General features: G+C 48.0%; 1 protein-coding gene across 2 annotated transcripts in view; it reads left to right on the plus strand.

Moving 5' to 3' along the window:
• The window catches only part of CACNA1C (calcium voltage-gated channel subunit alpha1 C), a 1657037-nt gene that overhangs the window by 217918 nt on the left and 1411198 nt on the right, over nucleotides 1–27921 (plus strand). For both annotated transcript variants that reach the window (XM_086952879.1, XM_086952878.1), the window contains exon 3: nucleotides 22251–22356. In XM_086952879.1, the coding sequence (XP_086809005.1) occupies nucleotides 22251–22356 (106 nt within the window). The remainder of the gene's footprint in view (nucleotides 1–22250; nucleotides 22357–27921) is intronic.

Below are 27921 nucleotides of genomic sequence, written 5' to 3' on the forward strand. Positions count from 1 at the left end.
AATAGTCCCACACCCTCCGTTGATGTATCGCCCAACACGCGTGTTCTCACATCACCTCTAGCCTCCTGTTTTCATGAGCTGCAGCCCGGCTGCTAAGTGATTTAATTGGCTGACTGTACAGATCTGTCTTGGGACTAAGGGAGCAGTCACACACCAGCAACCTCAGAGACTTCTTTGCCCAAAGGGACAATTATCAATGTTCAAACACTTAAACACTGTTGTCAACTCAGCTCTGTGACATGAAGAGTCTTGCTCACTTGAAGCCAGTCCAGGCCCCAAAGGAGCGCCACTTTGCATAGACATTGGCGAAACATGGGAAGGTTGGATAGAAACTATGAAATAAGTGTGAAGGGTGACGCTGGGAATGAACAAATTTAGCAGGGCAGCCCTCTCACCGAGATTATCTAAAACCAAGCATCGAAGAAGACACAGCAATTAACGAATGGTTGATTCGATCAAGGAGGGTGGCACTGGTAGAAAGTAAAGGTGGCTCGAGCATGGAGGGAGGCATTGGCCGGAAGTAAACATGGTTCAAGCAAGAAGGGAAGCACTGAGAGGAGGAAAGGTGACTCGAGTAAGGAGGGCAGCCCTGAAAGGAAACAAAGATGACTCCACCAAGGATGGTGGCACTGACAGGAAGAAAAGGTGATAAGAGAAAAGAGGGCTGCACTGACCGGAAGTAAAAGTGACTCGAGCATAGAGGGTGGCACTGACAGGAAGTAAAGGTGATAAGAGGAAAGAGGGCTGCACTGACCGGAAGTAAAAGTGACTCGAGCATAGAGGGTGGCACTGACAGGAAGTAAAAGTGACTCGAGCATAGAGGGTGGCAATGACAGGAAGTAAAAGTGACTCGAGCATAGAGGGTGGCACTGACAGGAAGTAAAAGTGACTCGAGCATAGAGGGTGGCAATGACAGGAAGTAAAAGTGACTCGAGCATGGAGGGCTGCACTGACAGGAAGTAAAAGTGACTCGAGCATAGAGGGCTGAACTGACAAGAAGTAAAAGTGAATCGAGCATAGAGGGTGGCACTGACCGGAAGTAAAAGTGACTCGAGCATGGAGGGTGGCACTGACAGGAAGTGAAGGTGAGTCAAGCAAGGAGGGCTGCACTGACAGGAAGTAAAAGTGACTCGAGCATAGAGAGCGGTGTTGATAGGAAGTGACGGCGACTGGAGGAAGGTGGACGGCACAGACGCTGTAAAGGAGACTCGAGAAAGACAGGCGGCACTGACAGGAAGTAAAGATGGCACAACTGACGGGAAGTAAAAGTGACTGGAGCAAGAAGGGTGGTAATGACGGGATGTAAAGGTGATTCGACCAAAGACAGCGGCACAGACAGGAAGTAAAGGTGACTTGAGCAAAGAGGGTGGCTCTGACAGGAAGTAAAGGTGAGTCAAGCAAGGAGGGCGGCTCTGACAGGAAGTAAAGGTGACTTGAGCAAAGAGGGTAGCTCTGACAGGAAGTAAAGGTGAGTCAAGCAAGGAGGGCGGCTCTGACAGGATGTAAAGGTGAGTCAAGCAAGGAGGGTGGCTCTGACAGGATGTAAAGGTGAGTCAAGCAAGGAGGGCGGGTCTGACAGGAAGTAAAGGTGAGTCAAGCAAGGAGGGCGGCACAGGCAGGAAGTAAAGGTGACTCGAGCATAGAGGGCGGCACTGACAGGAAGTAAAGGTGAGTCAAGCAAGGAGGGTGGCTCTGACAGGAAGTAAAGGTGGGTCAAGCAAGGAGGGTGGCACAGACAGGAAGTAAAGGTGACTCGAGCATAGAGGGCGGCACTGACAGGAAGTAAAAGTGACTCGAGCTAAAAGGACAGCACCGACAGGAGGTAAAGGTGACTCAAGCAAGGAAAGTGGCACTGAAAAGAAGTAAAGGTAGATTGAGCAAGGAGGGTGGCACTGATAGAAAGTAAAAGTGACTCTAGCATATAGGCTACCACTGGCAGGGAGTAAAGTTGGCTCCAGCAAAGAGGGGGCACTTACAGGAAATAAGAGTGACTCAAGCTAGAAGGGTGGCGCTGACAGGAAGTAATGGTAACTCAAGCAAGGAAGGCCACACTGATAGAAAGTAAAGGTGACTCGAGCAAGGTGGGTGGCACTGAAAGAAAGTAAAAGTAACTCAAACATATAAGGTAGCACAGAAAGGAAGTAAAGGTGGCTCCATCAAAGAGAGTGGCACTGAAAGGAAGTAAAGGCGGCTCCAGGAAAGAGAGTGGCACTGAAAGGATGTAAAGGTGGCTCCAGCAGGGAAGGCGGCTCTGACAGGAAGTAAAGGTTGTTTAGCAATTATAGAAAGTAAATGTACAATTGATACTTGAAAATTTATTTTTGAGAATTCACCAGAAAAATGTTGAATTACCCCGGTGCAATGGTTCTAAGATACGAGTGGAGATAGTAAGGCACCTTTTGCCATGTGTTGATTGGTACTGAGAAGCAAAGACACGAAACAATGGGGTTTGATCGAGTGGGGCCACTGCCCCTCTGGACTTCAATACCACATCCTGTGGAAATTCAGTCCTTTTGAGAACTAGGGTGTGGGGATCTGACACATTCATCTTGTTGCACCACCGAGATTGTGTGTGTGCCAAGTTAGGCCCCGACTCATGCAGAGACTCTGGCCCTGGAATAGCATGGGCAGAACTGGGGCGAGCATGGACGCAGCAGGGTAAGAGAGCACAGTAAATGTGACATCTTCACATACCTTCATGTGGGTGGCACTGAGGACTAGAGCTCAAGTGACAACACAATAACCTTCAAAACGATTAGCACACCCATAATAAGGTGAGTGCCCATAGGCACAATCCAAACCCGGTGTGGGGTCTAATTCAACTTCAGGTATGATTCTATTGTCCATTTAGAATCATGAATTGAATTGAAATTCATTTGATTTTGTGAAAAGAAACAAGAAATAGATAAGACATTCTTTCGATTCCCGGCGCGGCAGGTTTCTGGACCAGGGTCAGCGGACTCGATAATTCTCTCGCCTCGGTGCCCACTCTGATCAGCGTTCACACTCGGCAACTCTAACGGCCCCACCAGACCGCCGGGGATGCCTGGTCTCACCCTGGAGATACCCATTAAGGGACCATCTCTCAGGGAAGCCAGGAAGGGTTTCGCAGCGGTCGAAGCGTCTTGGGACCCTCCGGGTAAGTAGAGCGCTATATAAATGCCTATACATACATACATACATACATACATACATACAATGAATTTTGGATTAGACCCACACAGATTGTGCTTTGGGGGACGCACCCTATTATGGGTGTGCTATTCGTTTTGACTGTTCTTTCACGCTTTAGACCCGAGAGCGAAACCCAGGGAACACATCAAAATACTTTTGATCATATAATATCCTTTATTGAACATTTTTCGCATTGAACTTGGTTGTGCGCGCACACTAACCTTTTGAACACAATAATCTTTGCCACACAAAGCAGTGTTGGCTGAGGTGCGTAGGATGCCGTATGTTTAGGGACTATATCTAACACTACTGTACCGTGTGAGAAGTCGGGAGGCTGTTCTTCGGCCATAAACACATTCTAAAGTGCACAATCTGAACCCGGATGTGCGGGCGTTGAAATACATCACCCAGAAGGATCGCCCTCGACTTGTTGTTGTTTTCTACGCCCTCTGGCCAAAACGATTTCCTATCACTATTTTAAGTATCAACTACGAGCTGTGTTCAACTTTCTTTATACTGGTTCCTGTTTATTATATCTGCCTTTGTCAAGCCCGGCCGGATTGGAAGTATCACCGCCCTTTGCCCTGAAGAAGTCGCAGAGCATTACTCCATTAAGCGACGAAGCACGTGTCGGCTGGCTTGTTCTACATACCCTTACTGTTGAAACAGAATAAAACGAATCTACCTGAATGAACTTTGGATTTGAATCACAACAAGACTTGTTTCCTTCCATCTGACCTTTTAGTGTTCTTCATACTGGTTGTTCACATGAACTTTCCTTTCCTTTATGTGTGCTTAGGCATTTCTGTTGTTGTTTAACACTGGTTCTTTTACAGTCAAGAGTGTGTGCCAGAGTAGCAACAGACTCCTCTGGTACACTTGCCATCCATATTTGGAAAAACTCACACTATTGGTGTTTCCTGTGACGTTCTGTGTGTTGGGGTTTTCCCCGAGCTTGCCATGAGGTTCCCATGAGTTCTGTGCCTCCTTGCGGTTGAGCCGGATCCATGGTGGGACAATGTGTCTGCTGCTGAGAGAAGCCCTCTCCACCATACGACAGTACCAGTCAAAGGGCCTAGGTTAGATCTTGGCGGGCGGGTTACTCCATCACACCAGCAATGGAGATCCTGTCAACGGAGATATATAAATCCCATAGTACCTAATGCGATTTATTATTTTGGCGGATAGGATATTTATCATCGTTGTGACGAAGTAACCTGTCCGCCAAGATCTAAATCAGGCCCAAAGACACGGGTTGTTGACTGTCGCGAGGATGTTCAAGGAAGCCTTCCTGAGGCAGACCAATGGTAGCTTTCTGTGACACTATGAAGACACATGGGATCAACTCTTTTATGGAAAGCCTCCTGTGAGATCCTCTGTTGATGGGAACCGGCATTGTCATTAGAAGAGCCAGAGCACATACACAGAGATTGGATAACACACCGCTGTGAAGAGGAGACAAGCTTCCGGCAGCAAAATACAACTGCTTTGAACCCAAGTAAAGGCCAGAACCAGGGTAAAAAGAGAAGGAACCAACTAAGTGCAGATTGAGTGTTGCTTACCTATCAACCTCCTGCTTCCTTACCCGATGCCAACGGACAGCGAGAAATGCACAGAGCTGCCGCCAGTGGTCCCAGCACTTCACATCCACTAGATAATGAATAGGCCAGGGCGAAATTTCATTTACGCTGCTGTAATTACTCGTAATTTCTGACATTTTGCTTCACACTTGTTACAAGTGCCCAAGCGTGCGCCATTATGTCATGTCGGGTCAATGAGATTTTGCTCTCTAAAGATCCCATTGTGAGAGCAGTGGAACAAGGTGAACCAGCAGTATACGCAAGCTCTGTTTTTTGCTTCGCATGCAATTTTGCACTCTTTTCTTTAGTACAAAGTTCATTCAGGCCTACTCGCAAGGGACCTTTCTAAGGTCTACTGCATTTTTCATCTCTAATCACAGCCCATTGTGTTTATCATTGAGAATTTGCAAACCTTTGTATTTCTCTGGCTCCTTGATGCCCAGTGGAAGCCCTTCTCAACGAGCCACCCATGCCTTTCTCTTCGAAGAGTAGCCCTTAGGAGCGATGCTTTCTGCTGTACGTCATTATAGCCTGCCCTGAACCCTTTTTGCCTGAAGAGTCGCAAACACTCACCCCCTGACTGCACACTTGCTCCAAAATAATGTACAAATTCATTATTTTGTGGTTAGAGCTCCACATATAGCTGTGCAAAGGTCTGGGGGAGAGTGAGAAAGACCCCCCCCCCCCACTGACTCTCTCACAGACCCTCACACCCTCATGTGGGAATGAAATGGCAGCTCGTCCATTCTCTCCTGAGCATGGTTACTCAAGGAATCCCTTTCATCATTTAAAGCGAGTAAGGTAATGTGTACTGGACACAGTCATGTGCACGAGATCAACCAGAATATAGAAAGCCGAGCTGAGAGCCACCTTTTACTGCTTCTGACTTCTAGTCCTGGCCTCTTCCTATCTCACAAGACATGGTCTTTGGATTCATTTGGTAGCGGAAACATAAAGTTATTTTTTACATTTAGGAATTAAGATAACACTGTGGTATTTGAAAGACCTGTATGTCAGCTAAAATGACGTAATGTAGGTTACGCGTCTGACCTCCTTAGCCGTTTGATAAAGGTGGGCTAATTGTTGTTCAGATGACAGAATTAATTTCTTTATATAGAGCAAAGTAGGTCGAAATTTTCAGATTTCACCCTAGGGGGCTGGAGGTAAAAGGTTTTATGAATCCGAGCAAATGCATGTGTAAAGAACCGAACCTTGCGGGCTCTCTGTGGTGCTGGCCCATCTATGACATGCCCTCCTTTCAATCACATTCTCAAAGATTCAAAACTGTATGTCTAACCATCATCTAAAACTCAACCCAACTAAAACAGAAATTCTTTAGATCTCACCTATGAAAGCAAACACTCCAGTATAGTAATGAATGGCCAACATTCCCGCCCTGGATGGCTGCCCGTCATTGTCCAGAGTGCTCAGTGCTTGAAAAAAACACATGTGGCAGGGCCCCCGTTAGGAGGTCACTGCAGCATGCACCACACATTGCCACTATCAGCACTACCAATGACAGTATTTAAACAACTACTAACCATTACACCCTACAAGTGTGTCAAATAAGACTGTTTTGACCCCCAAAGCTATAAGAATGACTTGGGTGGCAGGTATTTGTTGTTTTAATTTATTATTGAATTAATAAACAACTGTTTTTTCTGCTCATCTTTACATTTCACTAACAAATCGCCGACATGTGGCAAGTGCCAGTGCCGAGCACCGGAAACCACCGGCTCAAATTAAGCACTGTTGCTAGATCCCATGGTATCACCCTTGACAATCATCTAAACCTCCACAGCCACATCACAGCCATGGCCAAAGGTGCACAACACAAACTCAGGCAGCTGTGTGGCGTCAGACAACTGATCCCGGAACAAGATCTAAAAACAGTGGGGTAGTCTCTCGTCCTCTTCAGACTAGATTACGGAATTGCCCTTCTTTCAGACTTTCCCAAAGTTCATCCAGGCCCAGTAAGAGAAACTCTGCATGCAGCAGCATGCTTTTAATTAGATCTCAAGAAACATGATCACATTTTCCCGGCCCTACAAACCCTCCAATGGCTTCCCATTGAAGCTCGGGCCCAATTCAAAACCGCCTACAAAAATGAATGTAGTCTATATTGGGTAATTCTGTACTACTCTCTACGAAGTCATGGAGCACTTTGCAGAGAAGTAGAATAATATTGGCAGATAATCAACAGTTACAGGACAGAAGGTACACACATTGGGCTAGGATTTGGAGCTCTGACGTCATTGACACTTTTTCACAAGTTCTGTGAGCGTATCTGACTGGACAGAGGATTTCTTGTCGGTTTTTTGGGGGCGCTTTGTGACTCTCCGAGACCCTCTGTGGCATGGACCCACTGTCTAGTGCTTAATTTGTAAAAATATAAGTGCCAGGCCCTCTTCAGGAGGCAACTGCTTCTTGCACCACCCATTGCACCTGCCAGTGTGGCCAAATGACAGCACCAACACAACTACAGACCATAACACTTCTACAAGTGAGATAATTCAGACTATTCCAGGCGTCCGAAGCTACAAGTATGGTAGATATTATTCAAGTCTAATATACATTCTATTAATAAACAACTTTTGTGTTGTGTATCTATAAATTAGACAAATAGTGCCGCCATATGGCAAACTTTCATAAGTCAGTGCGGAAAATTAAGTGCCGGTGCTGAGCACTGGAAACCACTGGCTCAAATTAAGCACTGCCACAGTCACAGTAGCCCTCTTTGAAACTATCCCTCTGTGACAATGACTCTATCTGTAACACAGATTCCTATGCAGTACACTCTATAGCACAGCTCACGGTGAGATTCACCCTCAGTGGCACAGGCTCTTCTGTGACACAGATCCTCAATGACAGCCCCACCGTGATATGAACCCTCTATGACACTGACATTCTGTCATAATTACCCTCTGGGATATTGATCCTCTGTGGCCTTGACTCTCTGGGAAAAAAACTGTCCCTCTTTGACATGACACCGCGGTGACTCAGGCCCTCTGTGACACTGGTTCCCCGTGACACTGTCTGACACAGGATCTTCGTGGCCAGCGGCGCGGTCACTCTTCGGGCATGTGCTCTGTTTGACCCCGGCCCGCTCTTCCATTCACTCTCCGTGGCAGTGGTCCTCTGTGGTAGAGACTGGAGTATGGTACTAAACCCCTGTCACTGGCTCTCAGTGACACTTGTATCTGAGACACAGATTCATATGTGACACTGGCCCTCTGTCACCCTGACCCTCTACGTCACAAGTCCTCTGTGACACTGACTATGTCATTTACCTTCAGTGACAAGGGCTCCCACGTGAAATTGGCCCCCTGTGAAGCTGAATCTTTGTGACACTGACCCTCCAGGACATTAATCCTCTGTGACACAGACTCTTATGTCATGGACGAAGTCTCACACTTTGACAGTAAACTACCATGACACTGACCCTCAGTAGCAGTAGCTCCCTAACACTGTTCTCCTCTCATCATAGCCCCTGTGACTGTCCCTCTGTCACTGTGAATCTCTTTGACACTACCTCTCTGCCACTCTATCTATATGACACTGGCCCTCTGCCGCTCTGTCTCTCTCTGCCACCCCAGCTCTCTATGGTACTGGCTCTCTATGACACTGGCTCTCTGTCACTTTGGTTTTCTATGACACTGGCCCATTGTTGTTGTGGATCTCTATGACACTAACCCTCTGCCACTCTGTCTCTCTCTGCCACTCCAGCTCTCTATGGTACTGGCTCTCTATGACACTGGCTCTCTGTCACTTTGGCTCTCTATGACACTGGCCCATTGTTGTTGTGGATCTCTATGACACTAACCCTCTGCCACTCTGTCTCTCTCTGCCACTCCAGCTCTCTATGGTACTGGCTCTCTATGACACTGGCTCTCTGTCACTTTGGCTCTCTATGACACTGGCCCATTGTTGTTGTGACTCTCTATGACACTAACACTCTGCCACTCTGTCTCTCTCTGCCACTCCAGCTCTCTATGGTACTGGCTCTCTATGATACTGGCCCATTGTTGCTGTCACTCTCTATGACACCTGCTCTCTGCCACTCTGGCTTCTGTGACTGGCCCTCTGCTACTGTGACTTTGAAAATGGCCTCTGTGACTCTGTCTGTTTGTGACACTGGCATTGTGACACTAGCCCTCTGTGCCACTGGCCTCCATGAGCCTATCCCTTCCTGACACTAGCCCTCTGCGGCACTGGCCCTCTGCGGCAGTGGCCTCCATAAACCTTTCCCTTCCTGACACTGACCCTCTGCAGCACTGGCCATCTGCGGCACTGGCCTCCATGAGCCTATCCCTTCCTGACACTGGCCCCCTGCGGCACTGGCTCTCTGCAGCACTGGCCTCCATGAGCCTATCCCTTCCTGACACTGGCCCTTTATGGCACTGGCCCTCTGTGGCACTGGCCCTCTGCAGCACTGGCCCTCTGTGGCACTGGCCTCCAGGAGCCTTTCCCTTCCCGACACTGGCCCTTTATGGCACTGGCTCTCTGTGGCACTGGCCCTCTGTGGCACTGGCCTCCATGAGCCTATACCTTCCTGACACTGGCCCTCTGCAGCACTGGCCCTTTGCGGCACTGGCCTCTATGAGCCTTTCCCTTCCTGACACTGGCCCTCTGCGGCACTGGCCCTCTGCAGCAGTGGCCTCCATGAGCCTTTCCCTTCCTAACACTGGCCCTCTGCACTGCGGCACTGGCTTCCATGAGCCTTTCCCTTCCTGACACTGGCCCTCTGCGACACTGGCCCTCTGGGGCACTGGCCCTCTATGGCACTGGCCTTCATGAGCCTTTCCCTTCCTGACACTGTTCCTCTGCGGCACTGGCCTCCATGAGCCTCTCTCTTCCTGACACTGGCCCTCTGTGGCACTGGCCCTCTGCGGTACTGGCCTCCATGAGCCTCTCCCTTCCTGACACTGGCCCTCTGCGGCACTGGCCCTCTGCGGCACTGGCCTCCATGAGCCTTTCCCTTCCTGACACTGGCCCTCTGCGGCACTGGCCCTCTGTGGCCGTGGCCTCCATGAGCCTCTCCCTTCCTGACACTGGCCCTCTGCGACACTGGCCTCCATGAGCCTATCCCTTCCTGACTCTGGCCTTCAGAGGCACTGGCCTCCATGAGCCTCTCCCTTCCTGACACTGGCCCTCTGTGGCACTGGCCCTCTGCTGCACTGTCCTACATGAGCCTTTCCCTTCCTGACACTGGCCCTCAGCGGCACTGGCTCTCTGCTGCACTGGCCTCCATGAGCATATCCCTTCCTGACACTGGCCCTCTGCAGCACTGGCCTCCATTAGCCTATCCCATCCTGACACTGGTCCTCTGCAGCACTGGCCTCCATGGGCCTATGCCTTCCTGACACTGGCCCTCTACGGCACTGGCTCTCTGTGGCAATGGCCTCCATGAGCCTATCCCTTCCTGACACTGGCCCGCTGTGGCACTGGCCCTCTGCGGCACTGGCCATGTTGAGCCTTTCCCTTACTGACACTGGCCCTCTGCGGCTCTGGCCCTCTGTGGCACTGGCCCTCTGCGGCACTGGCCTCCATGAGCCTTTCCCTTCCTGACACTGGCCCTCTGCGGCACTGGCCTCCATGAGCCTATCCCTTCCTGACACTGGCCCTCTGCAGCACTTTCCCTCTGCTGCACTTGCCTCCATGAGCCTTTCCCTTCCTGACACTGGCCCTCTGCGACACTGGCCTCCATGAGCCTGTCCCGTCCTGACACTGGCCCTCTGCAGCACTGGCCCTTTGTGGCACTGGCCACCATGAGCCTCTCCCTTCCTCACACTGGCCCTCTGCGGTACTGCCCCTCTGTGGCACTGGCCTCCATGAGCCTATCCCTTCCTCACACTGGCCCTCTGCGGTACTGCCCTCTGTGGCACTGGCCTCCATGAGCCTATCCCTTCCTGGCACTGACACTCTGCGGCACTGGCCCTCTGCGGCACTGGCTTCCATGAGCCTATCTTGTCTTGACACTGGCACTCGGCGGCACTGGCCCTCTGTGGCACTGGCCTCCATGAGCCTATCCCTTCCTGACACTGGCCCTCTGCGGCACTGGCCCTCTGCGGCACTGGCCCTCTGCGGCACTGGCCCTCTGCGGCACTGGCTTCCATGAGCCTATCTTGTCTTGACACTGGCCCTCTGCGGCACTGGCCCTCTGTGGCACTGGCCTCCATGAGCCTTTCCCTTCCTGACACTGGCCATCTGCGGCACTGGCCCTCTGCGGCACTGGCCTCCATGAGCCTATCCCTTCCTGACACTGGCCATCTGCGGCACTGGCCCTCTGCGGCACTGGCTTTCATGAGCCTATCTTGTCTTGATACTGGCCCTTTGCGGCACTGGCCCTCTGCGGCACTGGCCCTCCGCGGCACTGGCCTCCATGAGCCTACCCCTTCCTGACAGTGGCCTGCGGTGACTCGGGCCTCCATGAGATGGTCCGTCCTACCACAAATGTGGAGGATGTGCCTCGGGTTCAAACGAGTTACTTCTCTTGTGTATCTTTGCATAAGGGGACCCTCTCAGTACCTTCTGGTTCCAGAGCAGGCTGTATTTTTTAGTCTGGCATGTCTTTACGGATGGGCTTCTTTCTCCCACTTCATCTACCATCATGTCACCATGCCAGACCCCCCCTCCGCCCACCTCCCTTTGCTGCATGAAACGCTTAATCAATTAACCCTCTTTAATTAAGCAGCTGGGAATCCGTGAGCTCAGATGTGCTCCCTGTCAGTGGTCTAAGCAGGGAATCTACCAGCAGAGAAGGGCTGCTGGGCCCACTGGACCTGCCCCCGTCCATCCTGCTCTTCACACCCACGTGCTCTCCATCCTGACCCTCGGCTCTCTCCAAGGCTGGCCTACATATGAATGAATGAATGAATGAATGAATGAATGAAATAAAATTTATATAGCGCATCACCTCAACTGCGGCCTCTTGCACGCATCCCCTACGTTTCCTTTGCTTACACGCGTTCTCAGTGTCGGACAGGAGCAGAAAAAAGGGCCGGGTACCCCAAAATCAGAGTCACCCCCCCCCCCCCCCCCCCTGCCCACAATAGTGCACCAGAAAGCAGTTTTGTACTTGTAAAGGCACTTTCAGTAGGTGTTTTTGCAAGGTAGAGGAGACTGCTTCCATTTGTGCTTGCTCCAGGCAAGGTTTGTGGTAATATCTGGGAAATCGACCGTAAAAACCGGAAATCCAGACAATAAAACAGGCCCACAAACCTCCCAAAACCCGGCGCACACACTGGCCGATTGGACAAGCCCCCCTCAGCAGCAATGCAGAACATGCTTCATCCATGTGGAATGCCTCTGCATGGATAGTACGTAGAAGCCTTTCGTTGCATGGCCTCGGTACTAAAGTAATAAAATTACCAATATTTCCCCCAACAGTGTTTGATTTTCATCTCTCAAATATCAGCTTTGAATATTTTTTCAAAATCCAGCTGTTTTTCTCTAAACAGCAGCTTATGAATTCTGAAAATATACACATTTTTATTTCAAATACACGTTTTTTTTTTATTTGGAACACATTTATTAGTTAAAATAAGCAAACACTTTTAATTTAGTTCACTGGACAGCATATAGGACAGCTACTTACAGGTAGCTGGAGAGCTACCAGTAGCTTGTGAGCTACTGGCTGGAGAAGCCTTGTGTAGAAGATGGATGCCTGAACTCCACCCTAGGGAAATAGTCCCGCAAGAGGGGTGAAATCTAGCATGAGGGGGGAACTGAGAAGGAAAGAGCTTCAAAGCGATAACCAGTTGACCACTTTGTTCGAAGGAGCATCTTACCTTTGCCACAAACTGCCTCTAAAGGTGCTCCTTTGACTTTTTTTTAAAACTTCATATCCTTTGTACTTTGTTAAGCTTGTGATGATTAACATAAAATTATGCGGAGGTGCAAGTTAGCCGACATTGAACCTTTGCACAGCCATCTCTTATCTGCAGGTTTTTCTATGCCTCTCCGTAAAAAACATTGCGCTCTCCCCCAGGGATGGACGGCCATAGCGGGCACCGGGCAATCCCCTGGTGCGCCGCAAGGGTGGGGGACGATTTTGGGCCCCTGGGGGCCGATTTTGGTACAGGGCCGATTTTAATCGGCCCTGTACCAAAATCGGCCAAAAACCGGCCCGGCAAAGAGCTTGGCGGCACCTTCAACCTCCCCCCACACGAGTGGGGAGGGTGGGCGGTCAATCACCTTGCCAGGGCCGGTTGTGGTTCCCAGTCCGGCCCTGCTCTCCCCCCGTCCTCACCTGTTCCACCCAGCCCTGGCTGCGCTAAATCTAAGCTGGCACCAGCTAAGCCGCTCTCCCAGACTGTCAGGATGGCAATGTTTCCACCTCTTCTATGCAGTCAACCCAATGACAGATCTTTATTTATCTTCACACAGGCCATGCTTTCCCATCAGATCATCTGCAGTGTGATGTATGAGGGAACTGCAGGGTGACACAATGACAGATTTCTTCCTATTCCTCAGAACTGACTACATTTCCCATCACACTCTCCTGAGGATCATTTAGCCCAATTGTTGGCCACTTTTTCAGTCTGGCTCTTCTCCTAAGGCTGCTCAGCTTCTCCCCAATGCTTTGATGTAAAATGCTTCTGAAGGTTTTACTGATGTGCATTCTCAGTTCATTCACTGAATACTCACCTCTTCCCTCAAGTCAGCTGTGGCAGGGCGTCTCCTATAGGGGTTGAAGGCCCTTTATCCTACTCTCAGCAGAGTCCTGTCCATGGTAAATCTCGCACCTGCACCGACAACAGCATTGTTATCACCTCCCCCCATGTATTTAACTTTGTCTCTTGCCTGAAAATTAACGACTGGTCCCTCCTTAACCACCAGGTAGAAGTATGGGTGTAAGAAATTGGATTACTGGTTGGATGGGTGCGGGGGGGGTGAAACCCTATTTAAGTAGCAACTACAATTTCTGTTAGTGTGAAGTCACAAGCAGGGGAGGCTCCTCTGCTAAGGCGGAGGAGCGTCGCCCCACTGCTCTCAGACCAGTGAAAAAAGGAAAAAAATAACATCATTAACATTTTATTTTTCTTAGCTACAGGGCTAGGTTAGGGTGGGGTGGGGCTGGGGTCAAAGAGGGAGGAGTGGTGGGCACACTCTAAGTGCCCATGGCGAGTTGGTCGGCTATCTTGGGCCAGCCAGTCATGCGCACTTGCCATGTTCCCTACCAGGCTGTAATGCACAGCCTGGTGAGGAACATGCACAGGCTCCACTGACTGTCTGTGAGCCGAAAAATGGTGCTCAGACCAATCGCAATGCTGCATTGCAGCATTTTGATTGGCTAGGGGGGCTTCCTGCTTCCGTTCTGGGACCCGTCGGAAGGGAATCGGAGGAGAGGCGTGGCAGCCGAAGAGGTAAGTGGTTTTTTAAAATAGTTTGTTTTTTTCACACTTGTTCCCTGCCAGCCCCCACTGCTCACAAGCAACTCCAAATTAACCTGTGAATAACCCTCTATTAGCTTGGTGCAGATGCAGTTAGGCTTAACTTAGAGGCAACGTGTAAAGCATGAATGCAGCACTTCAAACAGTAATAAAGTGAAAACACCGCACAAGAAAACTCCCACACTAATTATGAAAAATAGAGTAGGATTTAATACATTATTTGAAACCAAAATAACAAAAATTCAGCAAAACCGAAATATGCAGTTTCAAAGATTCAGTAGAACTGTGAGGAGATGCGTTGTGCTGCATCGGTTCTGCCCAAAGGACCATAACTGGGCTGACAGAGCACCTTCAGGGTCTTTTCAAAGTTCCATGACGTGGGTGGCTCCACTTTGAGGGCAAGGCTCACAGCAAGTAGCGTTCAAGGGCTGGGTTCAAGACAGTTGAAAACTTTTCTGTCCCATAGGCTCTGATCAGGAGGCCAGCAAACGTTCCCTTAGATCAGGGGTACTCATAGTACGGCCCGCGGGCCAGTGGCGGCCCGGCAAGCCTTCCCTGGCGGCCCGCGGACCTTGCACACATCATACCAGTGTTTGAATTATTTTTTTTTTAAAGAGTGTCTGCAAACTAAGTTACAGCAGCGCGACTCCTAGACTCTGCTGCTCTGTGGGGGCCGGCCGGGGGATTCCTGCCATAGTTGGAGTGGAGCTGCAGGGGCAGAGGTGAACAACACAGCCTCATTTACATGCTAATGGTCTTTTAAAGACCTGTTAATGCGCTCAGTGCATCTGTGTGTGTGTGTGCTCCGAAGCTGTCTCAGCCAGGGCTGACACAGAGGCAGGGTGAGAAAAGAGGGAGAGGGAAAGAAAAGGAGACTAACAGCCTGATTCATCATCATCCCGTTTTGCGAGGCCCTAATAGTGATTCATAGCGAATCGCTATTAAGGACTCGCAAAACGGGATTCATGTAGGAATCGCAAAATAAAATGCGATTCCTACATATTCCTTATTTGCGATTAGCAAATTGCTAATCGCAAATAAGGAATAACTCGCCATTCATTCCTATGGGCCAAAAGGCCAAAAGGCCCATAGGAATGAATGGGGAGTATTCCTTATTTGCGATTAGCAAATTGCTAATCGCAAATAAGATTGCGATTTAAAGGGTGCCAGGGGTGTCCAAAGGACACCCTGTAGCACCCCTAAAATGGAAATTTTCACAGGTGTTGCACACACACATGTCCAAAGGACATGTGTGTGTGTGTAACATGCAACTCAGAAAAATGCATTTAAATGCATTTTTCTGAGTTTTCGCAATTTACCGCGAGGTTTGACCTTGCGGTAAATTGCGGCCAGAAATTGCGAATTCGCAAAATTATTTTGCATGATGAATTGCATTTAAGGAATCTCAAATAGAGATTCCTTAAATCTGAGTCCTCGCAAAATTGCGAGATCGCAATCAGCGATTTTTGCATTTGGGATGATGAATCCCAAATGCAAAAATCGCACTCGCAAAGGGCCAGATTCTCAGAATCTGGCCCTTTGCGAGCCGATTTGGCCTTGATGAATTAGGCTGTAAGTGAGGAAGGGAAAGGGACTCGGGAGAACGGGTGAGGAATTAAGAGAGGGAAGGAGGGAAAGGGAGGGTGGAAGCAGGGCTCAAGTCAAGGTTCCACGCGGGTGGACAGCGTCCCCCCACTTATTTTACCGGGAGCTCAATAACTGGAGCACATGGAGCAGCACATTCACTATTTGGCCTCTCTGGGGTGAGATTGGAACTCATTCAGAATGCTGCTCACGCACTGGCTTGTCTGATGCAATCGCTTCTAAGGGGCGAGCAAGAGGAGGCAATGAATCTGAAGGTGCAAGCCACCTTTCGTGACATCACTTCTTGTTGTGACGTCAGCGTCCCCCCACTTCTTTTTTTAGGGCTTGTGCCCTGGCTGGAAGGGAAAGGGAGGGTAAGGGGGGGGGAAGGGAGTGACAGAGAGGGACTGAGGGAGGGGAATGGAGATCGGGTGAGGGAGCGAGAGAGTGAAAGGGTAGGGGGGAAAGGGAGGGAGGGAGGGAAAGGGAGGGGGAGGGAAAGGGAGTGACAGTGAGGGAGGGAAAGGAAGACCGGGTGAGGGAGGGAAACGGAGACCGAGTGAGGGAGGGAAAGGGAGACAGAGTGAGGGAGGGAGGGAAAGGGAGTCACAGAGCGACGGAGGGAAAGGGGGACAGTGAGGGAGGGAAAGGGAGACGGAGAGAGGGAGGGAAAGGGAGACAGAGTGAGGGAGGGAAAGGGAGACAGAGCGAGGGAGGGAAAGGGAGACAGAGTGAGGGAGTGAGAGAGGGAAATGGATGCAGGGAAAGGGAGGGAGGGTAAGGGATGGAGGGAAAGGGAGGGAGGGAAAGGGAGGGAGAGTGAGGGAGTGAGGTAGGGAAAGAGAGACAGAGTGAGGGCAGGAAAGGGAGACAGAGTGAATGAGGGAGTGAGAGAGGGAAAGGGAGGGAGAGAAAGGAAGGGAGGGAAAGGGAGTGAGAGAGGGAATGGGAGGGAGGGAGGGAAAGGAAGGGAGTGACAGAGTGATGGAGTAAGAGAGTAAGGGAGGGAAAGGGAGACCGAGCGACGGAGGGAAAGGGAGACAGTGAGGGAGGGAAAGGGAGACGGAGAGAGGGAGGGAAAGGGAGACAGAGTGAGGGAGGGAAAGGGAGACAGAGCGAGGGAGGGAAAGGGAGACAGAGTGAGGGAGTGAGAGAGGGAAATGGATGCAGGGAAAGGGAGGGAGGGCAAGGGATGGAGGGAAAGGGAGGGAGGGAAAGGGAGGGAGAGAAAGGGAGTGAGGGAGGGAGGGAAAGGGAGACAGAGTGAGGGAGTGAGGTAGGGAAAGAGAGACAGAGTGAATGAGGGAGTGAGAGAGGGAAAGGGAGGGAGAGAAAGGAAGGGAGGGAAAGGGAGTGAGAGAGGGAAAGGGAAGGAGGGAGGGAAAGGAAGGGAGTGACAGAGTGATGGAGTAAGAGAGTAAGGGAGGGAAAGGGAGACCGAGCGACGGAGGGAAAGGGAGACAGTGAGGGAGGGAAAGGGGGGAGACAGAGAGAGGGAGGGAAAGGGAGACAGAGTGAGGGAGGGAAAGGGAGACAGAGTGAGGGCGGGAAAGGGAGACAGAGTGAATGAGGGAGTGAGAGAGGGAGGGAGAGAAAGGAAGGGAGGGAAAGGGAGTGAGAGAGGGAAAGGGAGGGAGGGAGGGAAAGGAAGGGAGTGACAGAGTGAGGGAGTGAGAGAGGGAAAGGGAGACAGAGTGAGGGAGTGAGAGAGGGAAAGGGAGACAGAGGGAGGGAGACAGAGGGAGGGGAACAGAGGGAGGGGGACAGAGCAATCGAGAGTGAGAGGGAGGGAGGGAGACAGAGAGAGCAAGAGAGAGAGATGTGTGTATGCCGGGTCTGGTGGCTCAGTGCATGAAGGTCTCCGCTGCAGGGACCAGTGATCAACCTCATGGTCAGTTTTTTTTATTGCTTTAGCCCCGCCCCCTCTCCCACTGACCCCGCCCCCACTGGTGCGGCCCTCGGACACAATTCACAGTGTAAATTTGGCCCCCGAGAGAAAGTTTGTGAGTACCCATGCCTTAGATGGTGCTCCTGTCATCAAGATATAGGTCCAGTCCTTCACTCAGGCAGTAGGGCAGAAGAGTAGCACTACTTCTACCAGAGCAGCACAGTAGTCCTTCTTAGCCTTCCACAGGTCAGAGGTGTAGTGAAGAGATGGGCCTGATGGTTCACTATTTATGCCTAGCACCTACTTAGAAATAGGAGAAGGTTCTGGAGGGGTCTTTGGCATTTACTGCCTTCCTGCCCTGGTCCACACAAGACTAGTGTCAAACCTTTTGTGAGTGTGCTCAGGAAGAGCATTTGTGATTTGCAAGTGTGGTAGGAGACAGTCCACCCCCCCCCCACCCATTCAGATCAGCGATGGACATCCTGCCAATACCTATTACCCCTTTGTCTGACTGTCTGGGAGCGATAGACAATGACTAACTGCAAATTATACCTAGTCGTGTGCCCCAGGATTCAGGCTGCAGACACCAAATGGTCAGGACAAGAAAATACCAAATTTCTAAAAGCAGCATTTTCAGAATTATGACTTAAAATCAGATTTTATCATTAAAGAGTATTTTAAATAATTCTTTGGACCCCAAACGTGACATTCCTGCTTGCTCCCAATTGAAAGGTATCACTTGTTAAAAGTAATAAGGTAACCCAGTGTTATCATATGGGAGAGTTGGGCCTTGCAGTAGTGAAAAACTGATTTTAGAGTTTTTCCCTACCAGGACATGTAAAAGTCAAAAGCGCATGTCCACTTTTTAAATACATTGCACCGTGTCCAATAGGCTGTTTAGGGCCTACACTATGGTTGACTTATATTTATTAAAAATGAAGGTTTGGGCCTGGCAAATTGTTTATTTGGCCAGGTCGAAATGGCAGTTTAAAACTACACACAAATACTGCAATGGCAGGCCAGAAACAAGTTTAAAGGGCTACTTAAGTGGGTGACATAATCAGTGGTGCAGGCCCACTAGTAGTATGTAATTTGCAGGTCCTGGGTCATGTAGCCCCACTTGACTTGGGGCTTACAGGTAAGTAAATGTGCCAATTGGCTGTTGGTCAATTTAAACATATTTAAAGGAGAGAGCACAAGCACGTTAGTACTGGTTAGCAGTGGTAAAGTGTGCAGAGTCCTAAAAGCCAACAAAAAACGTGTTCAAAAATACAGGAGGGTGAAGGTAAAAAGAGCAAAAAACAACATTGGGACATTAATAGTTTGTGCGAGCCTGTCGTTCCTTTTGTTACAGAAACATGGCTCGCCCCTGCATGCAATCCTGAATATTGTGATCACTATTCGCCTGGCTATAAATTTATTTGCAGGGCAAGTGCATTAAAGCAGGCGGTGAAGTTGCAATAATTCATCGTGAAGTCTTCTCCAGGTTCCTCTTGACTTCAGACACCTTCTACTGGGCAGAGGATATAAGTTTTAAGATTGGATCTAGAAGAATAGCTGACACCACATAGACCCAAGAAAGACGTTTGTTCAAAGTTGTTGGACCTTCTGGCTTCACTGGCACTCAAATATCAAAAGCGACTTATGTGAGGCGATTACAACTTCCACATGGATCAGATCAATAATTTAGACTTCAACACCCTTCGTACCACAGAGAGAGAGAGAGAGAAATCAAGAGAGAGAAAAAAAAACACACAGACTCTGGGCTCTTTTACTGCACAAAATGCAGTGGCATTTAGCATTTGTAAGCGCACAGCTACCTCCGATGAAGGTGTCCAGGCGCTGGGGGCCATCCGGAAGATTAAGCAAGCTATTGCCCAGAGTCACATGGTGCTGTGCTAACCTGCCGCTGGATCAGGGGATCGAAACGTGAACCCTGTGGTACGGAGTCAGGCACCCTGGCCGCTGCAGTACACCTCTCCCAATGAAACACACATTTCACAGGGTTCAGTGAAAAATAATACATGGGTCCTCTGAAACATGGCTCCTTTTCATCATAATAAGACCCTCATAATGTCTCTGCGGAGCTTTACCACTGTGTGTATGTATGTATATATATATATATATATATATATATATATATATATATATATATATATGGTCCAGTTGAAGGCAGTCACCGAAAAGCATTGACCGTCCATGCTCGCATTTATGGTGTACTAAAGTAAATCACTTTTAAATCGAAAAAATACTTACGGACTCTCTCTGTGCTGTGGAGACTCTGGTTGAATGGCGAGGACCGCGAGGAGTTCTGTCTGAAGATATATATATATATAAATACATAGTTGAACTGGACACTAAGGCCCCTGGGGGATTGAATATTTGCGAAGACTTACACCACTATCTGTAATGTCTATCCAGTCACTATTCTACAGTCTCTCATCTTCCCAAATGCAGGTTTAGAGTTAGATTGATTTAAGTGGGGGATGATGCACTATGGCTAATGTACTATTGTACTTCGTAAACATTGGAAGAATTAGCCCCTGGTCGGTGATATCTTTAGTTGACAGGGTCATTCGTTCTCTGTCCCATATATGAAATGTGTATAATCTGTTGTATATATTTAGATTTCATGATAAACTAGCATGCTGCCTTCTCTCATAGGTTGATTTTTAACCTTATTCACTGCACCTTTTGCACCTTTATAGCGATTTTTTGCACATGTGTATAGTCTAATGAATTCTGTAGGTAGCACCTCTAGAGGATACGAACCACATTTCAATGCTCTTCAGATTTGTATATGACGGTTGAATAATATAGATCTACTAATCCAGTATTTGTACGGGTGTTATATCATAGTTACTGTATAATGAAACGAAGTCCATAGATGTACCTCTGTAATGCCTTTATACCATGATTTCTCTATTTCAACCTTATTTGGCCCATGATGTCAATCGTCACACAGGATCTTGATGCATTTGTGCATTCAATATATATATTTTGTTTCGTTTGACTATCAATGGGGATATATGAGAAATCAGGAATTACGCCATTTAATAAGTCAAATTGGTTAGTAAGGAAAGGATTCATGTGGATGATTGAAGGATAACGCAAATATTTCCTTTGTATAGTCTGGAAACAGAATGGAATTTCGTTGTTTAATTACAATTATATTATGTTATGTAAATAGTTATCGTACATATTATGAAGATGGTATATTCATATATTCGTATTTGTTAACATAATGTGAATCAATTTGATCTAACTGTTTATGAGCGATGAACGTATTTAAGCAATGTCCGCAATAGGCAGTATTTTCTCAATGTCTATGCAGTTATTAGTCACTATATCACATGGTCAATCTATTGCCTTATTTAAACGTCACCGCCTTGCGACGCATGTATGTGATCAAGGCCACCCGGTTGGCCGAAATGCGTCATATGTCCGAGATCTGCACTTCTAAAATGTTTTTTTTTTAAACGCTACTGTGGCCGGCAGTATCAGCGAAGAACAAGTTGTCCGTCTCTCTTTTTGGTGCCAGGATGCACCTTTGAGTGGTAATTGGATATATATATATACATACACACACCCACACACTCTTAGAGACTGTCTAAAGGACACCAATGTTTCAAACCCTTCTATGTAGTCAACCCAATGACAGATCTTTATTTATCTTCAAACAGGCAAAGCTTTCCCCATCAGATCATCTCCAGTGTGACATATGAGGGGGCTGCAGGGTGATACATTATGGGGAGACCATAGGCATAAATACATACACATATATGACAGACCCAGTGGAAGAACGTGGAGGGAACAAGCCCCGTAAGGGTCGTCTTCTTCTCAGAAGTGGATGAGAAAGACAGTAACCTCCTCAGGCCATGCCAAAAATGACACTTTTATATTCCTGTCTTGAGACATCATATACATCCTGGGTGCATTTGCACAAAATGCATTTGTTGTGCAATGGTAGCCGGGCCCATGTCAGCTTAAACACTGACTAAGTGGAATCTGTGTGAACTACGTCTGTGTTATCCTGGAGTATCTTGTAGGGCCATCATTGGCCTGTATCCCTGCCTCTTGAACCGCGCTCCTTGGCTTTGCAGCTAGGTCTATGCTTTATAAATACACAAACATGTCTATGATTTGCCTGTTGCAAAGGCTGTAATGGCAAATTAAGGCCCGACCCAAAAAATCTGCAATAGTAATTAAAAAATCATTTTTTATGCAAATGCAAATGCGTGTTCACAAAAAAAGCGATAACACAGATTAACAGTACACGAGGGAAAGCGCCTCAGGCCTGGGCGGTATTAATAGCATCGAAACAAACAGGGCCAAGTAAATAAAGCGGGACGAAAATCTAAATAAACACAGGAGAAAACTTTTCAGAACTCGGTGTTTACCCTGGCACGCGACCGGCTCGCACTGCTCTTGACATATTAGGAAGAATTTTGGCTTGGGAAGCCTGAAAGCACTTTGAGAAAAAAAAGGGCAGATGTTTCATGTCAGCCGAGGCCTGGAATGCTTTCTGCACGCGGTCTTTTTTATTAATAAATGCCGGGTTCTTTCTTCTCTCTCTATAGCGTGCACGTGTCTGTCATTCGAGGCGTTTTCCTTAACTCCTCTCCTCAGACCCTTCGAAATTATTATTCTCCTGACTATTTTTGCTAATTGTGTGGCCTTAGCGATCTACATCCCGTTTCCGGAGGATGATTCCAACGCCACCAATTCGAACCTGGTAAGTGACCGTCTTCCCGCCCTTTCCGCTGCTTGCTTGTATTGGACGCTTCCTTAACCTGTCGCCATCTTGTGGTTTGTTGTTGCTCTACACTGTTACTGTGTCATTTACCTTTGACCCCGAATGCTATTAATTTGACTTCTGTTCATCTGCAATTTGCTGATACCATAGACTGGATTTGCAAAATCTAGTCAGAGACAGACAGCCATGTGTCATTCAAGCCGCCATTTTGTACCACTTTGGCTTCTCCATGGTGCCTCTTCGGTTCTCCAACTGCTCCATGCATTTCATTTTCATCGAAGGCTTTTGCTTCACTGCACCAACGCTCAGTTAATGTGATGTTATGTATTCATCGTAAATGTACCAACAATAACATAGTTTGTTCTGTGCATGCACAGCAGAAGTTTAGTTGTTTCTACCACTGCAAAGCAATAAAGGGCTGTAAGTAGCCTTTTCTAGTGTGAACAGCAGCAATGTGCACCTTTTCTTGCAGCTACACATTATATGTACTTCATCACTGTAACTTTCTCTGCAAATATACACCCACAATTGGTCCCTTTGCATGCAAGTGTACCACAGTAATGTAGCTTTTGTTGCAGATGTAAAAGAGACGAACCGCCACAATGCAGCGTCCCGTTGATGATGAGGTGCAACAGTGATGCCTTTTCTCTATATGTGCCCCAGCATTGTGTTTGTGGTCAAAGTGTGTCATGTAGTGGCAACTGTATTGCCTCTCCTTTTTAACCCCCAACACGAGAAGCAACTCTTTTTGTTAGACAATGCCACGTTCAAGAGTATCGACCCACCCTTGTGGCTCTCACAGGACCTTTTAGCATCTGTGGTATCTTGGAGTTACTATAGGGATGGACCACTTGTCTGAGTTCCAGTTTTGGAGCACTCTCTGGAGGGGTTCTTGAATCAAAGGACATAGGTGATTTGAGAGGTGGGCTGGCACTGGGTGGAGGTTGTGGCTGAGGTGCCAATCATAAAAGTTACTGACATGTGCCTTGGTCAATACTTACTTCCACACTAGCCCACTGAGCTGTCTTATTAACTGTGGAGCTGGGTGGTGGGGACAACATGGCTCCCTCTGCCAAAGTGAGGAAGACGTGGTACGTTATCTCTTTTTGGTTTGTCAAAAAAAGTAATGCCACAGAACAGCATTGAAATTGTAGTACCGGTCAACGTGATCCAGTTGTATCATATATAATTCTAGACCGTGGAAGATAAATGTCAAGCAGACAAATGAAGGAGTACTTTGCTGGTTACATGCATGTAAATATTTAAAACAAGCATTGGCTAAAGCAACACCCGCCATCCAACACCAATAACCATTTAAAGATGCAAGTGAAAGTAATCAGAATGTTTTCCACAGCACAACTAACTCTATAGGAGCAGGGCAGCAGCTGAATCTTGTAGAAAACATTTCAAAAACACATGCATTCATAAGATCAGGAGTAGAAACTATTTGTGTATTTCCATAATGGGCGGAAGTGGAGACCTCGATAATAGCATGTCTTACAAGAAAGCTAGTTAGCAAAGTGCTGTTAGATATTTCAGAGTGAGATTGTTTTTTCAATTTCATTATTCCTTCGAGTTAGTCCTGATACCCCTCGCCTCACTCAGCAGTGGAAATAAACAACATGGTACACTCTGCTGCCTGCATATATATATATATTAGGCTGTGCTGTTCTTTCACCTGCAGCGATTATAAACACAAGTATTGAATTGGAACCTGCACACAAGTGGCTAAAGTCGACCAGTCAGCTAGAATCACAGTACCTGATCTCGTGAGAATGGCAACAGTTGTTTTATTTTGCCTAGTGACTCTGGAACAGGGTCTGTGCCGCATTATGCAATTTTTTCTCACGTCTTTTAAGTTGTACTGTGGTAATGTGTTAATGTGGAGAAGTGTGGCTCACTGGTTAGAGGAGGCAGACCTGGAAGCAGAGGTCAGCCCGGGACCAGGGTTCAATTCCCGGCTCGGCGGGGTCTTGAGTCCTAAAATGTCCATGGACTCGACAATTCTCGCTCCGGTGCCTACTCGATTCACAGGTTCACACTCTGCGACTCTGGGCAATAGCTTGCTTAATCTCCACAATGGCCCCTCGCGGTGGGATGCCTGGCTTTCACCTTGCGGATACCCTGCCGGGGTTATCTCACAGGGGAATACCAGGACAGGCTCCCTAAGCAAGCGCTTAGAAACTGCTTGGTGATTTGCGCTATATAAATTCCTGTACATTTACATCTATGTTTATTAGTAAGATTCTCATAAATAATGCTTTTTATTGGGTCGCATTCACTTACACTGGCATGGTATGAATCCATAGATCTCTATTACAAGTATGGACACATAAGTCATCTACCAGGTCCCTTTAATTCTGCAGGACCCTCCCTTGTCCCACCCCCTGGAGGCACCAGGTGACCCAAGCCAGTCCTGTAGTGAGAGCAGCACTGACCACGCCCCTTTATACCCTCTCTTTTCTGCTGTTAAGCTGCTGTGAGTCCACAGAGCTGTGCTTATGCTGTATCTATTGCAGGACCCCTCTGTGCTGCCACACAGTACAGCAGCAACCCCCCCCCCCCATCCGCTCGGTAAAGGCGAGAGGTAGTAAGGGCCAGCATCCTAACACGGCACAGTGCACTCAGACAAAGAGCTTGACAAGTACAATGAGTCTGTGGCTTCTTATTCACCACTGCAGCTGATGCTGTTCAGAATTAACATTCTTGGCAGGCCCTCCGCATTAATTAAAGCCAGATGGAATACTTTGTTCTCTCTGTGGACTTGAGGCTACTTCCGGACCTGTCCAACGAGACAGGAAACACACTGCGGCCCTGAGTGGCGGCGTGCTGCCCATAACACCAATTCCTGTGGTCTTTGGGCTCTGTGACTAGCGGCTGTCCACGGCCCACTGTGGCACCACTGGCTGAATCACGGCTTCCTCCTGTTGTGTTGATCACACTGGGTGATACTGAGCGTATTATTTCATCTCGCTGTGCCACATATCTCTCCGCTGAGAGTGCGCATGATCCCAAGCACTGAATCCGCGGAGTGGTGTTGACATTGTAGAGCGGAGGGTAGAGACGCACTTGCCACTCAAGGCTCGTGCATCATGGTCCGTACCCCATACTCTCGGATTGCTCTTTCTACATTATGGCACCGGTGAGTGGGCAAAGGGGGTTCAGAAATGAAAAAAAATTAAATAGTTAGATGTTGAGTCCATTATAGCCTCCTCTTAGGGGACATACAGCCAAATTTAGAGGACGGTAATGGAGATTGTGCAGAAAATCATCTCCACCTCTGTCCATGGCTCCAGCGGCTGAGCTGTCCTGTCAATGGTGGATGCTCGGCTGACAGAGGCACCTCTCTCCCCAGCGCCAGGTCTGACAGAGATGCGGTGGCGGCTTCTCCAGCCATGCTGGTGAAACTGGTATCCTGAACTGGACCACAATTTCTGGAAGAGGTAGATTTGTGAAAGGCTGCCATGGAAATGATGACTGGCCTTCACCGGAAATTAAGTATGGTGTCCCCCACGTGCTGGGAAACACCCCTAGAATGTTAGAAAGACTCACCGGGCCCGATTCACAGAATGAACTTAAGACTCAATCCTGAACTTACTACTATTTTGGTATTCACAGAATGCACTTACTACTTTTAGCATTCACAGAATGAACTTACTACTTTTGGTATTCACAGAAGTTAGGATTTTGTCTTAAGACAAACTTAAGACAGACTTAAGAGAAAATCCTAACTTCTGTAAATACCAAAAGTAGTAAGTTCATTCTGTGAATGCCAAAAGTAGTAAGTGCATTCTATGAATACCAAAATAGTAGTAAGTTTAGAATTGAGTCTTAAGTTCATTCTGTGAATCTGGTCCACTATGTCGGTACTGACAATGTATTCCCATTGTTGAATTTACGATTCAGTGGCCACGGATGCCGGCTGAATGCCTGCCATCTCCTGCTGATGAAACGTCTTACCATCTCGGCTTCTCCCATGATAGAGGCCGATGGACTTCATTGCAGAACAGTTCTTCTCTGTTTGTAGACCTTACTGTAGAACAGTACAACACTGTACATGGGCCTATATATACCAGAGCATGTCTTCATCTGTACCTCATTGTATACCTACGTAGCCCTCCCCTTGGACTTCACTGTTGACCGATGCATCTCTACCCACAGACTTCATTATGGAACTCTACGACAATGATCATGGGTCTACTTTATACCAGTGTACCTCTAAACACGGACCTGTTAGTCCAACGGGGCATTAGTCACCGATCTTGTTGTGGGCACATTGTGACCAGTGTGACTTGACACAAGGACATCATGTAGAGCATTGTGGCTCGACGAAAAGCCCTAATTCTGAATGCATCAATTTCTGTAGCCGACAAGAATATCGGTTTTAAGCTTGTTTTTACTTGAGAGGGACATAGTGTAGGACAACGATAGAGAAGACCTGTCCAAGCTCGAAAAGCTTAAATCATGGCAGAGTGGGTGTAATGATTCATGTGTACCTTTCAGGAGAAAACAAAGTGAAATTGTGACACTAGTTGGTACGGTGTATGAAGATAGGTTGCGGCATGTTTGAATCTATTCCATATAGTGATTTACAAGGTTTCAGACATTCCATGTAAAAACACAGACAATAAAAACATATTAGCAGAAACAAAGACTACAAAATGTATTTGGCCACAATCTGAACTTTAAATGTATATATGCATAAATGTGGAAATTATGTAGCACAAATGTAGCCAAAGGCAAAGATGTAGGGGCTTATTTTCACGCCCCTTGCACCGCAGGTACGTCCCTTTTTCCAACATTAAAAGTTACGCTCCTGCGGCGCAAGGGACTTGTGAATAAGCATGTAGTCTGTAAGTAATTGAAGAGGTAGCTGATTCAGAGAGCAGAAGTGGGCTTTTACTGCATCATGATGATGCAAAGTTCTTTAAAGAGGTCTGTCTTCATGCCTTTCCTAAATTAGACCAGCACTGGCCTTATCCATATGGGTACAGGGAAGTTGTTCAGATCCAGGTTGCATATTTGAAGGTCAGTTACTGTGTTGTTTCCTTGTTGTGCTACTTTACTCCAGGCTGTTGTCCTGACTGCGAGTGTGGGAACAGCCAATGAAGGTGGTGAGTTTGTCAGCCGCATAGATGAGGGTAGCAGTCATGATGGAATTGTAGATTTTACAGCTGTTTTTGGAGATGGTTTGTTGTTCAGGGAGAATTGAAGTGACTTGGTATTGGGTGAACAATGTAGTTTAAATCAATCCCGATTCACGTAAATGAGCTAGGTTGATATGCATAATAGCATACATTCTGTTTTCGGGGTAGAGGTTCAGATAGGTCAATCAATCAATCATTTGTAAAGCGCAGTACATACCCGCGAGGTTCTCAAGGCGCTGGGAGGGTGGGGGGCACTACTGATCGAACAGCCAGGTCTTGAGTATCTTCCTGAAGGTCAGCAGGTCTTGGGTCTGTCGTAGGCTCAGTGGGAGAGTGTTCCATGTCTTGGTGGCGAGGTGGGAGAAGCATTTCCCACCGGTGGTTGTTCTTCGGATGC

This window comes from Lissotriton vulgaris, chromosome 1_2, assembly GCF_964263255.1.
Source record: "Lissotriton vulgaris chromosome 1_2, aLisVul1.2, whole genome shotgun sequence".
In the NCBI taxonomy this organism is placed as follows: Eukaryota; Metazoa; Chordata; class Amphibia; order Caudata; family Salamandridae; genus Lissotriton; species Lissotriton vulgaris.